We start from the raw sequence: 13,909 nt of genomic DNA, 5'->3' as shown, positions 1-13,909 counted from the left end.
TTCGATCTGCCGTTGTCGCGCCCTATTCACATAAGCGGCACACGCAGGAAGTCCCTCTATTGGTTACACTCCCTGTAGATAGAGGGACGGTCATTTGTTGCAATACCTCCCCAAGCCACGGTGACAATGGATGCCTTCCGATTAGGGTAGGGGGGCATTGCTTGGGAAGGACAGTCCAAGACATGTGGTCCCTTAACGAGACCAAATTGCTTATCAGTGTTCTTGAGATGAGGGAGGTCTTATTAGGGTTGCAGGCCCTTCATGCCTTCATGTGGGAACCATTACATTTCAGACAGACAATATGTCAGTGGTCTAGTACATCAACAAGCAGGGAGGAACCAGATCTTAACCCCTTTGTCGCGAGGCCATGAGAGTGTGGGAATGGGCTATCTTCAACTGTTTACTGGTAGCAATGCACATTCTGGGTCGATCCAACATACTGGAGGCCAAATTGAGCAGAACTATCTTGATGCCTTACGTGTGGTCTCTGAATCCTTCTGCAGAGGAGCAGATCTTCCACGAATGAGGTTGGCCTTGTTGCGATCTCTTCACATCTTCTTCCAACGCAAAGTACAGCAAGTTCTTTGCTCTGATCCCCCCACAGGGAGAATCCCCCAGGGATGCTCTGGTCCATGCTTGGCCTCCTGGTCTCCTTCATGCTTATCCCCCATTACCTCTCATGACAAAATTTCTCCAGAAGGCATGCCAGTTAGGGAGCAAAGTCATCCTCATTGCCTCATTCTGGCCTCACCAAATCTAGTTTCCCTGTCTTTGGTCTCATTTGGTAGCTCCTCCTCAGATCCTAGATCCGATACCGGATCTCATTTCGCACCCTTCCTTATCCAGACCTGGGCAGTCTGAAGCTCACTGCTTGGCTGCTCCAGTTCCATTGATTGCTAGGATTCCCGGTCTCTCTTCCCCAGTCAAGTCTATTCTGGTGGCAGCTCATAAATAGTCTACCAGAAAAATTTACCGTAGTAAGTGGAAGCGTTTTTCTATCTGGGCTTCTCAGAGAGATTTAGATCCTTTTACGGCTCTAATGCCAGTGGTTCTCAATTCTTAGCACACATTTTTCAGCAGGGTGCCAGCTCATCTACAGTGAAAATTCAACTGGAGGCCATTTCCATTTTCCATCTAGGTGAGAACATGGTGTCTTTAGCTTCTTCCAGACTCTGCAATGCCTTTATTAAAAGTACCTTTCTTTTAAGACCCCCAGTTAAGGACCCCACCCCACCTTGGAAACTTACCTTAGTCTTGTAGGCTTTAGTTGCTCCGCCATTTGAACCTGCTGCTTCTGTGGACTTGAAAATTTTGTCCTGGAAAACAGCCTTTCTGGTAGCTATTACCTCGGTTATGGGAGTGTCAGAACTTCAGGCATTATCTGTCAAACCTCCATATATGATTTTTCATAAAGACTGGGTTTCAATTCGTACTAATCCTTCTTTTTTGCCTAAAGTGGCCTCAGAAGCAAATATCAGTCAGTTTACCTGTTTTCTTTCCAAATTTTCAGAACAGGGGAGAATATAAACTGCATTTGTTAGATGTGCATAGACAACTTTGTTTCTACTTACACAGGACTAAGGCCTCTCGCAAGTCTGACCAATTGTTTGTGTCCTTTGCTAAGCCCTTTCTGGGCAAACTGGTTTCTAAGTTAACTGTTGCCAAGTGGATTTCTCTTTGTATTCTTCAGGTTTACAAAGGCAAAGGTATGTTTTTTCCAAGTAGGGTACATGCCCATTCTACTAGGTCAGTGGCTACGTCAGCTGCCTTTTGGTCTAGAGTGTCCTTGGACGATATTTGTTCAGCTACTTGGTTGTCATCTCACACCTTCATTTCCCATTACAAATTGGACATGGTTTCTAGAGGGAGAGCATCCTTTGGCTCTGCAGTTACCCAGAATATCCTTCCATGAGGGCCACCCAAGGTTTTCGGTAGCTGGGGACTCTGTCCCACAGGTTGATGAGCAAATGAAGTTAACTACTTCAGATAAAGAAGGTATGTACTTAACATAATGTCCCATCTAAATAGTTATACTTCATTTGCATCAACCGTTCCTCCCTCCTCCTTCCTAACCTTCCCTTGCTATTTTTCTGCTTTGGCAGACTGGAGAGAGCGTGCTTATGGCTCTCCTGCTTCCTGTTTATCTTTGTAGGGAAGGTTTTTCTCGCTTCGGGTTCATGTAAGGGTATGGTAAACTCGATCTGAGGGAAGGAAGGAGATGCAGGGGTGTTATGGGTAAGGGGAAGAGCTTGAAGCTTGAATCAGTAGCTGGTAAATCTGCCGTGTCTGATCCAATGTGGATCTGAAACCCACAGGATGATGACAAATGAAGTCTAACTACTCAGATGGAATGTTCTAAGTACATAACTTCTTTTTATGCAAGAAGCCCAGAATTTCCAGACAAAAAGATATGTGAAAAGATTGAGGGAAGCTAGAGGAAAGATAATTACTTCCACAGTAAAAAAAAAAAACAAAAAAAACCTTCATTAATACAACAGATCCCTGAAAAACACTGTATAGACCAAGAAAACTTATGCCGTCAGGAAAAAGAAGCGACTGAGGAAGTGTGAAAATATAAAGAACAAAATTTAGAGATGTTTGAAGGGTATACAAAATATGGACATGGGAAAGAGAGAGCTGATATGGTGCAATATTTACACAAAAAAAGACAGCCCCAAAGATATTTGAAGAGAATATAGGCAAAGGCATCCAGATATGGAAAATTTCACAATAAAAAAATAAGATCACAAGGAGGGAACGTAGAACAGAAAATCAGTCCAGTAGAAGATAAAAAAAAAAAAAAAAAAAACGGAAGCTGAAGTTCTGTAATATTTGCAAAGTGAAGGATTCAGCGTGTAAGGTCTAACACAGGGCATATCACAGCATGATGGAACAACTAGTCCTTAAAGTGAGGAGAAACAAGAGGAGTAGGAGACATCTGAAGAAGAAATATGGACACGGGACAGAAAGATTTAATATGGTGCAGTTTTTATTCAAAGGAGAAAGGAAAACTAATTAATGCAAAACGAGCAGCACTAAAGATATTTGAAGAGAAATAACAGGCAAAGACATCCAGATATGGAAAATTTTACAATACAAAAATAAGAAAACGGAGGAAAAGTAGAAAAGAGGATTAGTAATGGAGAAATTAAAGAAATAGAAACTGAGGGTATGGATTATCTGCAAAGTGAAGGATTTAGTGTAGAAAATTTAACTCCGATAACACAACAGGCTAAAGCAATGGACATCCAAATTAAGGAGAAACCAGTGGAGCAGGAAGCATCTTATCAGTTGACATATGAAGATAATTTGGAGCCTCCTCATAGGAAACCAGTAAAAGGTTCATTTGGAGCTATACAGCAAGGGAAGGAACAGGAAACTGTGGTAACTCTGACACAGTGAATGCTGTGGAGTGATAGGGCAGTGAGTTCCCATATGAAAGAGCAATGAATGACACATGGTGAAAATGAAGAGAATGTGACCCAGGAGGAAGCTCGGGAGCTTTCTATAGAATGCCCACAGGAAACAGTTTAGAAGAAAATTATCTAAGAGAAGAGTTACTTGATTTAATAGAGATGGATAGACATGTTAAGATCAATGAAAGTAGTAGACAACAGAAGGTCAATAAAACCCAGAAAGTTAGACGTTTGATAAAACAAATGAACACCGTAATTAGGACTGTCCATAGAGATTAATGCGATGTAACAGAAGTAAATAAGATGCATTACTGTGCATCCAAATAGTCCTACCACAAGAACAGAGGGTAGTAAGGGAAAAGACGGGAGAAATCGAATGCTATCATGGAAGTATCAAATAGACAAAACTGTAAAGCAGTTAACACCAGAAGTGTCACTGTTAGAAGAGCATAGAAGAGAGAACATGTCAACAAAAATAATCAGACGTGATAACAGCAATGCGCAGTATTATAATGGATCAGGATTTTTATCATGCACTATTACAAATAATAAACTAAAAGTATCAGCACAGGCAGAAAAACTTAGAAGATACACAGATAAATATAAAGCAGAAATACAAAATAAGCAATTTATTGATGACCCACAAGTGTTTTATAAATCTGGGAAACAAAGCAAAAGGAATTGAAAGGCCACCCAAAAAAAAAAGAAATGGATACATTTTGGAGAAGTATTTATGAAGATCCTGTGGAGCATAACTTCTTTTGGCTTTTCCCGGTTAGGGGTTGCCACAGCGGATCACCTGTCCGCTCATGATTGGCAGTGGAGTTTTACAGTGTCTAGTTGCTAGCCCGGCGCCCAACCTTCCACAGAAGACACGCACACACACACACACACACACACACACACACACACACACACACACACGCACACTTTAGAGTTTCCAGTCCACCTACAGCATGTCCTTGGGATGTGGGAGGAAACCGGAGCACCAGGAGGAAACCCACGCCACCACAGGGAGGACATGCAGACTCCACACAGAAGGCACCCCAGCCAAGAATCAAACCGGAGAGCTTCTTGCTGTGAGGCGGCAAAGCTAACCACTGCACCACTGTGGAGCATAACAAAGATGCTAAATGGATGGAAGAAATAAAAGGAAGACTAAGAAGTTCAAATGTACAGGATATGAAATGGGATGAAGTAATGGCCAGAGAAATTGAAACAAAGTTAAGAAAAGGCTATAGTTGAAAACCCCCAGACCCAGATGCAGTACCTAACTTCTGGCTAAGAGTTAACATCTTTGCATGAAGATTTAGCCATGAGTAAGAACTGTTTATATGCCCACCCCGAACAAACACCAGCATGGCTGACAACAGGAAAAAACAATGCTCCTACTTGAGTGAACCTGCAAGTTACCCTAAAAATTATAGACCATTATAACTTGCTTTCTGACGACTTATATACTATACTCTGGAATTTATGCCTACAGAATTTATACTCATTTAGAAAAAAACTCAATTATGGCAATAGAACAAAATGATAGTAAAATAAAGTCATATGGAACAAAGGATCATTTGTTGTTAAAGTCATAGTGGAACTGTAAAAAGGTGAAGAAATAAGTATGGCGTGGATAGACTACAAAAAAGCATTTGACAGTATCCCCCATTCTTGGATAAGATTGCTTAAAAATGTGTAACTTACATGCTACACTGATAAACTACATCACAGTGACCATGAAGCAGTGGCAAACCACTTTGCAGTTAAGCCACGATAAAGGACAGATTAGTAAATTATTATTCCAGGGAAAAATATTCAAAGGGGATATTCCAGGGTGACTGTTACTGCTGCTGTTTTGCCTTGCCCTTAACCCATTAAGCTGTCTGCTTAACAGATTAATCATGGGTAAAATGTGGCTCCCAGAAAACAAAGTATAAAGACTTCTCATATTCTCTTTGTCTGACTTTAAACTGTATAGCTCATCAGATGAACTGAAAGCACAACTGCAAGTTGTCAAAACTGGTTCAGATGATATAAGAATGTCATTTGATCTTGATAAATGAGCAAAAGCAACCTTTAAAGTAGGAAAGCTGCAGCACCAAGAAAACATAAGTTTTGGACAAGAATGTGATATAAAAGAACTTGAGCAAGAGGGAGTGTATAAATGTTTGGGGGTTGATTAAGAATCAACAATAAAACATGAACAAATACAAATAAAACTCGGTAAGGAATATTTCAGAACACTTAAATTAATCCTAACTTGTTCTTCCTGTCCTAACTTGGTTTTGGAGAGATTGACTGGCTCCAAAAGGTGTTTGATAGATTAGACAGGAAAACAAGAAGGATGCGTCATGCTCATCAAATGATTTATAAAAATCGGTGCATACCAAGATTATATATTCCCCATTCTGAAGGAGGTATGGGCCTCCTTGAAATTGATTACTTGTATAGATCTACAATTGTGGGACTGCATACATATCTGCTGACCTCACGACCCAAACATACTGAAAGTTTTGAAACATGAGGATCATATATCTGAGATGATTTCCCTTATTAGTCTAGCAGGAGCATATCGGCATCAAGCGGGAATGGAAATCAAAGCAGAAGTAGATAAAATCAGGCAGCAAGTGAATGTGCCAAAAACAAAAGAAAGACTAGAGGGTGAAGCATTAGATGGAGGCAAGAAATGTGGAAGATGCATAAATATAGCTGAAAGTATAGAAAAATCCTGGGCCAACCTCATGTCGATCAGGATCAAACGTAGAAATGGTTAAGGAGAGGCGAATTCAAACCAACAGATGAAAGGTTAATATTGGTGGCTCAAGTTAGTGGACTAGGTACACGTTGGTTTACAAAGTCCATTGAACATATGGGAGAAACAGACAAATGTAGGTTTTGTAAGAATTGGAAACTGTTGCACACCTTGTAACTGGTTGTGAGATATAACTGGCAGAAGGACTTTATACTGAAAAGCATAGTACTGTGGCAAAACTGTTGCACTGGGGAATGTGCAAACATTATAATATTGAAGTAGCTGAAAAACAGTGGAAACATCAGCCACAGAGCATCGTACAAAATTGATGAAGTCAACATTACATGGGATCACCCATTACCAGCAGTTCAAAAGATAAATGCTAGAAAAACAGATATAGTGGTCTAAGAAAAGAACACAAAAGTAGCATTGATTATTGAAATCACTACACCCAGTGACTACATTGTCTTGTGTACAGAGAGATACAAAGTTATAAAATATCAGGATTCGCAGGCAGAAATGAGTGATGTGGAAGAAAGATGTCCAGACCGTTCCAATAGTAGTAGGAGCAATGGGTCTTATAAAAAATAATCTGGTCGTTTCTAGCTGTGTTATTGCAGAAGGGGTCATTACTGGGTACATTGCTGGTTCTGCAAAGAGCACTTCTGGCTCACATCAAAGGTCGAAACAATACTAATTTCATGAAGTTTATTCATACTTTGACTTAAGAATGGAGTCCACTCCCATCGTGGTACTAAAAACCCAAAAGATTTGGAGAAATCGGAAAAGAAAATAGAAAAGAAAACAAACTATATTCACTTTTTTCATGGATATGTTTGTTACCTTTATAACATCTGTAATACACTCCACCAAATTACATTATTTGCTCATTTCCTGCTTTCCCTTAAACCTCACTCCTTGTCCTGGACATTATTCTGCATGTATTGCTCCCATAGATTCCGTTTATTTCTATGTCATTTGTTCCTTCCATTTTTCAAAAAATCCCACTTCTATTCCTTTTGTCTCTCTGACAATATGCAATCAATTACAGTTGGTTTAGATTTAGATTTTCTAGTACTGCCTTTTTTACCAGCCAGTAGCATTAAACTTAATAAGGTCTTAGTGTGTCTAGGCAGTTTAGATCTTGCTCCCCAATATTTTTGACAGAGTACTTCATAGGCAAGTTTTAAAATTTGTCGGCTCATAATCGCAAAAAAACATGTTGCCTCTCTCTTAGCAAAAATCATAAACCTTCTAGACTTTGTTTCATACATATGTCCTTCTACTTTTCCTTAATACATTGTTTTTCCAGTCTCCTTTTCATTATTTTTAATCAGCTCTGATTAATTCTTATATTTCTCATGCAATATTTTATATGCCCTACTGATTATCCCTTTTTTAACGGCAGCTGCTGTTCTGGTCTTTATTAAAAACTCTACCAGAGCTGGTCTTTCAATTAGGAATCCATTATCCCTTTCTCTTTGCCTGTATTCTGATGTTAATCCCTGGTAGTGAAAACAGTGTTTAACCTGCAGTCCAAACGTCTGCATGGCCTCATCCCACTGTCCATCTTCCATTCTCTATTTATTTGCTCCCAATACCTTCTATTACATCTCCCAGCAAAACTGCTGGAATTGTTATATAAATTACTTCCAAAGGTAATTAGACTGTTAAGAAACAAATGCAAACAATAGATTACCAAAGACATAAAAGCTTCATACAAAGTAAGAGACATCTCCTTGGAAACAAAACATTTCACAGATAATAAGGATACATCTATCACCCTAAGAAACTTCAGCAAAAAAACTTCCTCTGGATAACTCAGAACTCACTAAGACATTGCCCTGAATGATTCTCACAGGGATTCCTAATTCCTATAGTAAAAAGACATGAATGATGATGTGGTACCCGCCATATCCCCTTTACTTCCTCAGAGTTTTATCCACTCTTCTCATTACCCCACCCTTAACCATAGTACCCGTAACTGTGAGTCTCACCCCACACTAAAGTATAAAAACTAAGGACGTTAAAAATAGACAACTGCAAATGTCTTCCACTGCAGCTTAGATGGACTCGTAGCTGTGTGTGTGTGTGTGCCTTCCGTTTTTAACTACCACCTTTACAAGCAAGTAGTCATGGGCAACAACCATTCAGCCACCATTTCTATGGAAAATTATTTCTGTATGTGACTGTGTAAATCCTGTCTAACATACAGACACACACACACACACTTCTTCAAATGCTGCTGTTTGCAAGTCAGTAACTTAACTTGCCTTCATTTAGTCCATCCTAAAGAAGAAACTTTATGTAATAAATTTATAGTCTTTGTACAGCTGACGTCGAATATCACTTCCCCTCTGCTCCAGTCCTTTATAGACTTCAGGACATGATACATATTTTTGATGCATTTGTTGAAGATGACAGCTGCTATGGAATGATGCAGGACAGTTCATCATCTTTCTGTTCAGCAGCTCTCCTTTGCCATCACAGTGAAACTGTATTATATTTTGTAACAATGTTGCTAAAGTGGACACTGTGAAATACCATACATGTTAAGTGAATGAGATGTACAAGACTGTGTGTCACAACAAAAGTTGGGCAGGGATGATTTGGGTGCAGACTGAGGAAATATTTCTCAGAGAATGATTGAGTTGTGGATCCACAGAAATGGCCTACTTAAAGATAGTAGGTGTAGCAGCAGTGATTTAATCAAAGAATGGATAATGTTAGTAAGGAACTGTAATGAGAGAAATGAAGACAGATGCTGCTTGGTATCTAGGTCCTTGAACTGACATGTGTAATGATTAAACAGAGAAGGACAAGTCTAGATGAGTCCAGTCAAACCTATTGTCTGTGTTTTTAATGTTTGAAGTGGCACCAAGGACACCAGCCTCATTGAAGGGGAGGACTCCCCCAAATCCCTCTGTGATGCGTTTCTCTCCTGGGTTGTCCAGCTCCAGATGCCTTATTAGACCTCATCTCATGGAGGGCTTGGAGGGAACAAAAAAAAAAACAGTTCCTAGAAGCTCTTTTGGAGGAAGCATCCAGCTGTTGACACTGTTATGCTTGTGGCTACCACAAAGGAGGACATTTTTGAGGAGTGTTTATTGGCCCATCTGCCCAACAGGGATTGTCTGGCTCAGAACCACTAGGGGAAAGTATGCATACTCTTCAGAAACCTTCATGGTGCATGCACTCAACTACCTTGCTCATTTGACAAGACTTCAGTAAGACCTAGTAGTTGAAGTGTCAAACGCTGTGAAGACTTGGCAGCCCCCAGACACACACAGACTCTGGAGGCTGTAGTCTGCATGAGGCTGCTGTCCAATGCGGCCAGTGGGATGTCTTGCGTAACAGCCATTGGTATCGCTGTGCACCATTATGCCTGGATGCACTTACGCAATTTTGCGAACTGTTGGCTTCCTTCATCAGTGCTCATTTCGATGGTTCTTCCCTTTTTGGCCCAAAGATCAAAGATAAGTTAGCTACACATGAACAGGAGATAATGAGTCTGTCTGCTGTGAGAGTGCACTTTGCTCCTCCTCAGTAATCCTAATCCAGGAATTAGGACAGTCCTGGGTAAGGGACCCCCCCCCCCATGGCTGAGGGGGTAACCATAATAGACACTGATCACACAGCACAGGCAGTCTGCAGAGCTTTCTCTGAGAAGCCTCTTCAGTGCTTCTGAAGTGTAGCCTAACTGCTCTGCTCTGGCGGCAGTCTGGGGTCGCTTGGCTGTCCACCCAAAAGCTTGGGAGGTTATCCCCTGAGAAGCATGGGTGTTGACAGTCATACCCAAAGGCTATAAAATTCCCTTTTTATTTTCTCCAAAGGATTCCCAAAATCTCTTCCTGATGTGCCATTCATCAGAGAAAGGAAGCAGCAGTAGAAATCCAGAAACTGCTGGCTGAGTCATCCAAGAGGTCCCACCAGACTAGCAAAGATCCCGAGTCTATTCCGCATCCTTCTTGATACCAAAGAAAAAAAGAACCTTAGACCAATTCTGGATCTCAGCAAACTGATCTGCTTGGTCAGGTAGACCAAATCCCAGATGGTCACAATGCAGTCCATACTCCTGAGGAAGGATGACTGGGTGTGCTGTGTAGATCTCAAAGATGCCTACCATCGTGTAAAGATAATGAGGCACTCTAGGTGATTTCTATACTTTCAGCTGGGGGGCAGTCATTACTAATTTGGACCTCTGTCCTTTAGTCTTATCACAGGCTTCCCAGGTGTTCACCAAATGTATGGCGGTAGTGGCAGCCTGGCTCAGGCTGCAGGGATTCCAGGATTTTCTACAGTTGGTTGATTGGGTCCTCATCACTTTCACAAAAGCATTTCTCATCAAAGCTTAAGACTCCTTACTCATGCTGTTTCTGACCTTGGGAATTTCAGTGAGTCATAAAATGTTCAGCCTGGAACCAGTGCAAGTATTGGGATTTTATACAGATCTATTTTGATAGGGTCACTTATATAACCAAGCTTTCATCTTCCAGACTTATTTCCCTACACCTGCAGACATCTCGCATTCTTCAGGATCCCAGTCCTTTTGCAGTTGTCTGTCTCCTTGGTCATATGGCGGTATCTGTCTGTTCAGTAAGTGGAGCCATTTCTGTATTTGGGATTAAAGGTTTGGACCATTTTTCCACTCCCTTGGATACCACCCTGGACTTCTTGGCTGGTCTTTTTCATCCTGGATTAAGTCACTCCACCATAAAAGTACAACTGGCCGCCATTTCCATTTTCTATTTCGGCAGAGGTAATGCGCCTTTGGTGGCTCCTAAGTTATCAAAGGCCTTCCTTAAGGGCACTTTTTTGTTACAAACACCTATTTAATATTTGGTCCCTCTGTGGGATCTTCCTCTGATGCTACAAGTGCTTGCTAGATCTCCCCTTTGAAACTTCAGCTTATGGTATCCTTAAAGTTGTCAAGGAAGACCCTCTTTTTGGTAGTTGTTACTTCTGCCCAAAGGGTATCTGAGCTTCAAGCATTATCCTCCATACCTCCTTTCTTGATCTTTTATAAGAACAGAGTTACCCTTGGAACAAAATCAACTTTGAACCAGTCAATTTACTTACCAGTCTTCTTTTGAAATTTCAGTAACAAGGGAGAATATTTACTTCATTATTTGGATGTTTATAAACAACTCAGTTTTATTTGGTTTTAGACAGAAGTTTTAGAAAATCTGACCATTTGATTGTTTCTTTTCGTAAATGAAGTCTGAGAAAGCTAGTTTCCAAAGTCACCCTATCTAAATGCCTCTCTGTATCGCATCTTTGTACTCTTTAAAGGGAATGTCCTTGCTTGTGAAGCCTAGAGGTCATTGGACTAGAGCAGGGCTGCTTTTTCTGCCTTTTTCTCACAGGCCTGTATTGATGATATTTGTGCTACAGTGGTCTAGCACTCATATATTTGCCTCCCATTACAAACTGAATGTTCAGTCTAAATCGACAGCTTCATTTGGTTCCACTGTTTTGTGGAATGTTCTCTATTGGGGGTCTCCTTGGGGTTTCTTTGGCTTGGGAACTGAAAAGACAACATTGGATGTGAAAGTTATATACTCAGCATAGAGATAGATACGTGTTGACTTCTTTCATCTGGATCAACCATCCCTCCAGAAACCTATTCCAAATTGACACTGCTTGAGTGACGTGGTCCTGATTGGTGGTCTGCCCTATAAGCTGGCGTGTAGGGGGTCTTTGTCTATCACTCTCTACCTTTTGCTGTCAGTCTTGTTAATGTGTTGTTTACATTTGGTGTTAGTTCAATGGGTTGGTCAGGGACAAGCCTAGTTGGAGGGGTGTGTGGGAGAGTAGGGTATTATGGGTAGAGGGAGGTGGAGTTCTACTGAAGACTCTTGAGACAGCTGGTGTCTGGTTAGAATCAGATCTGATAACGCACATGTTGAACTGGATGGAAGAAGACAACATGGATTTAACATTATGGTAAGTGCACGAGTTTCATTTAATTTTGTTTGCAGACAATATGGTTCTTGGTGCACATGCTAAGGAAACATACCATTGTCATTGTTGTTAGCCATACAAAATGTCATAAATGTAAATGCTGCTGTTAAATTGTTTTAATGGAAGCATCTCAAAAATGTAGCTGTTTTGTTTCTAAATTAGATTCCAGAACTGAAACAGGACATCTGTATCCCAGATTACTGTTGCCTTGGTGATGGTGATGAAGATGACATTACTATAAATGCGTGGTTTGGTCCTAGGGGTACAGTTTCCCCTCTCCATCAGGATCCCCAGATGAACTTTTTAGCTCAGGTTTGTACAAAAGTAGTGTTTTACTAGTGTTGTTGGAAATGGAACTAACCAAATTGGGGAATGTAAACATCACTGTCTGTAATTTAAAAACAAAATTACCTATATATTGGACTAACACCTTCCACGATTATGGAGTAAGTTTCACCCTTACAGTCAGAACTTGGTCATTAACTTCCTTCAGATATAATCTTAGATAGAGTTAAGAGAGGCAAAAAAGAGTGCAGTCAAGTGTCTTGAGCACTAAGTCATTGCCTTGACAGTTGATCCTGAAATTGTTTGTTAGATCATTGGTACGAGTTGTAGTGCTGGACATATAAACCATTTGGTTTAGTGTGTCACTCTTTAGATCTCAGGATAATCCTTAGCTGCTTTGAAGAGCTAGCTTGTTTAGCAGGCATATTCACTTTTAAAGGTGCGAAAGGATATTGTCCAGCTTTTTGTTTTCGTTAGTTCCTGTAGTCGCATTACCTAATTAAACTGTTTTCTGCAGTGTGGCACTGCAGCTAAATTATAGCCTTTCGTTATAATTTTTCTTTCCAAGAGAAAATAATATGCATTTTGTTCTGAATTTTTACTACAGGTTGTTGGACGAAAATATATTCGACTGTATTCGGACTCTGAGACCGAAAAGCTTTACCCACATGAGAATCATCTGCTTCACAATACAAGTCAGGTATTACTATCAAACTAATAACCACTTGAAAGGACAGTTGTTTTATTTTGGTCTTTATATTGCATTAAGTTTCAAGACTCTGTTTGGTAACATTCTCTTTCACAGCTGCTTGTCGTGGCTCTTGCTGGTATGTTCAGACTCCATAGAGCTTTGTCAACACCTTACACATTGTTGTTGGGATTCACATAAATAGTTCCTAATAGAGTAAGTACCACATTTCAAAGGCTGCTAATCTGCTGCTGTAGTAGTAGATGTTCTTCGTGTTTCACTGTTGCAGTCATCACATTTGGGTTATCCCTGCCAGGGTAGCAGTCAGTCGGCCCGAATACCAGATGCTTAGTATTTCTGCATTGGTCGTCATCGCTCCAGGACTGACGTCAGGTCGTCATTAGTATAAAACGAGGCAGCCAATGCCATTACATCAGTTTTTCTTGCTGAGGAGCCTGAAGCAGAAGCAGTTCGCACGAGTGCCGGTCACCTGCTACCCGAGTTTTCCTTTTCCGAATTGAAGTTGAAGTCTTCTAAAGCCAAGTACCTCGTTGGGGATCCTTTTCTCTTTCTCTAACCAATGTCAGAAAAAGTTAACAATTGTCTCGCCTGTGGAAAGCAAATACCACACAGAGACTTTCATTCTTACTGCATCACTTGCTTAGGCCCAGACCACAATGTCCCCCGCTGTTGCTTTTGTGCTTTGTTCAGTGCCAGAGCTATACATCGTCGGGCCCTTATTGTAGCTAGACATTTTCGCTGTCAGTCCTCGAATTCCAATATGGCTTCAGTAAACCATCCGACAGCAGA

At 40.7% G+C, this 13,909-nt stretch overlaps 1 protein-coding gene across 1 annotated transcript in view; it reads left to right on the top strand.

Moving 5' to 3' along the window:
* Nucleotides 1-13,909, top strand: part of KDM8 (lysine demethylase 8) — a 287,000-nt gene that overhangs the window by 164,003 nt on the left and 109,088 nt on the right. The window contains exons 5-6 of the mRNA XM_044061201.1: nucleotides 12,289-12,438; nucleotides 13,019-13,111. Coding sequence (XP_043917136.1) covers nucleotides 12,289-12,438; nucleotides 13,019-13,111 — 243 coding nt within the window. The remainder of the gene's footprint in view (nucleotides 1-12,288; nucleotides 12,439-13,018; nucleotides 13,112-13,909) is intronic.

The sequence above is a fragment of the Protopterus annectens genome, chromosome 2.part0 (genome assembly GCF_019279795.1).
Source record: "Protopterus annectens isolate FY-2018-M chromosome 2.part0, PAN1.0, whole genome shotgun sequence".
Classification (NCBI taxonomy): Eukaryota; Metazoa; Chordata; order Ceratodontiformes; family Protopteridae; genus Protopterus; species Protopterus annectens.
The sequence above is the reverse complement of the archived record's forward strand: the minus strand, read 5'-3'. Positions and strand labels throughout refer to the sequence as shown.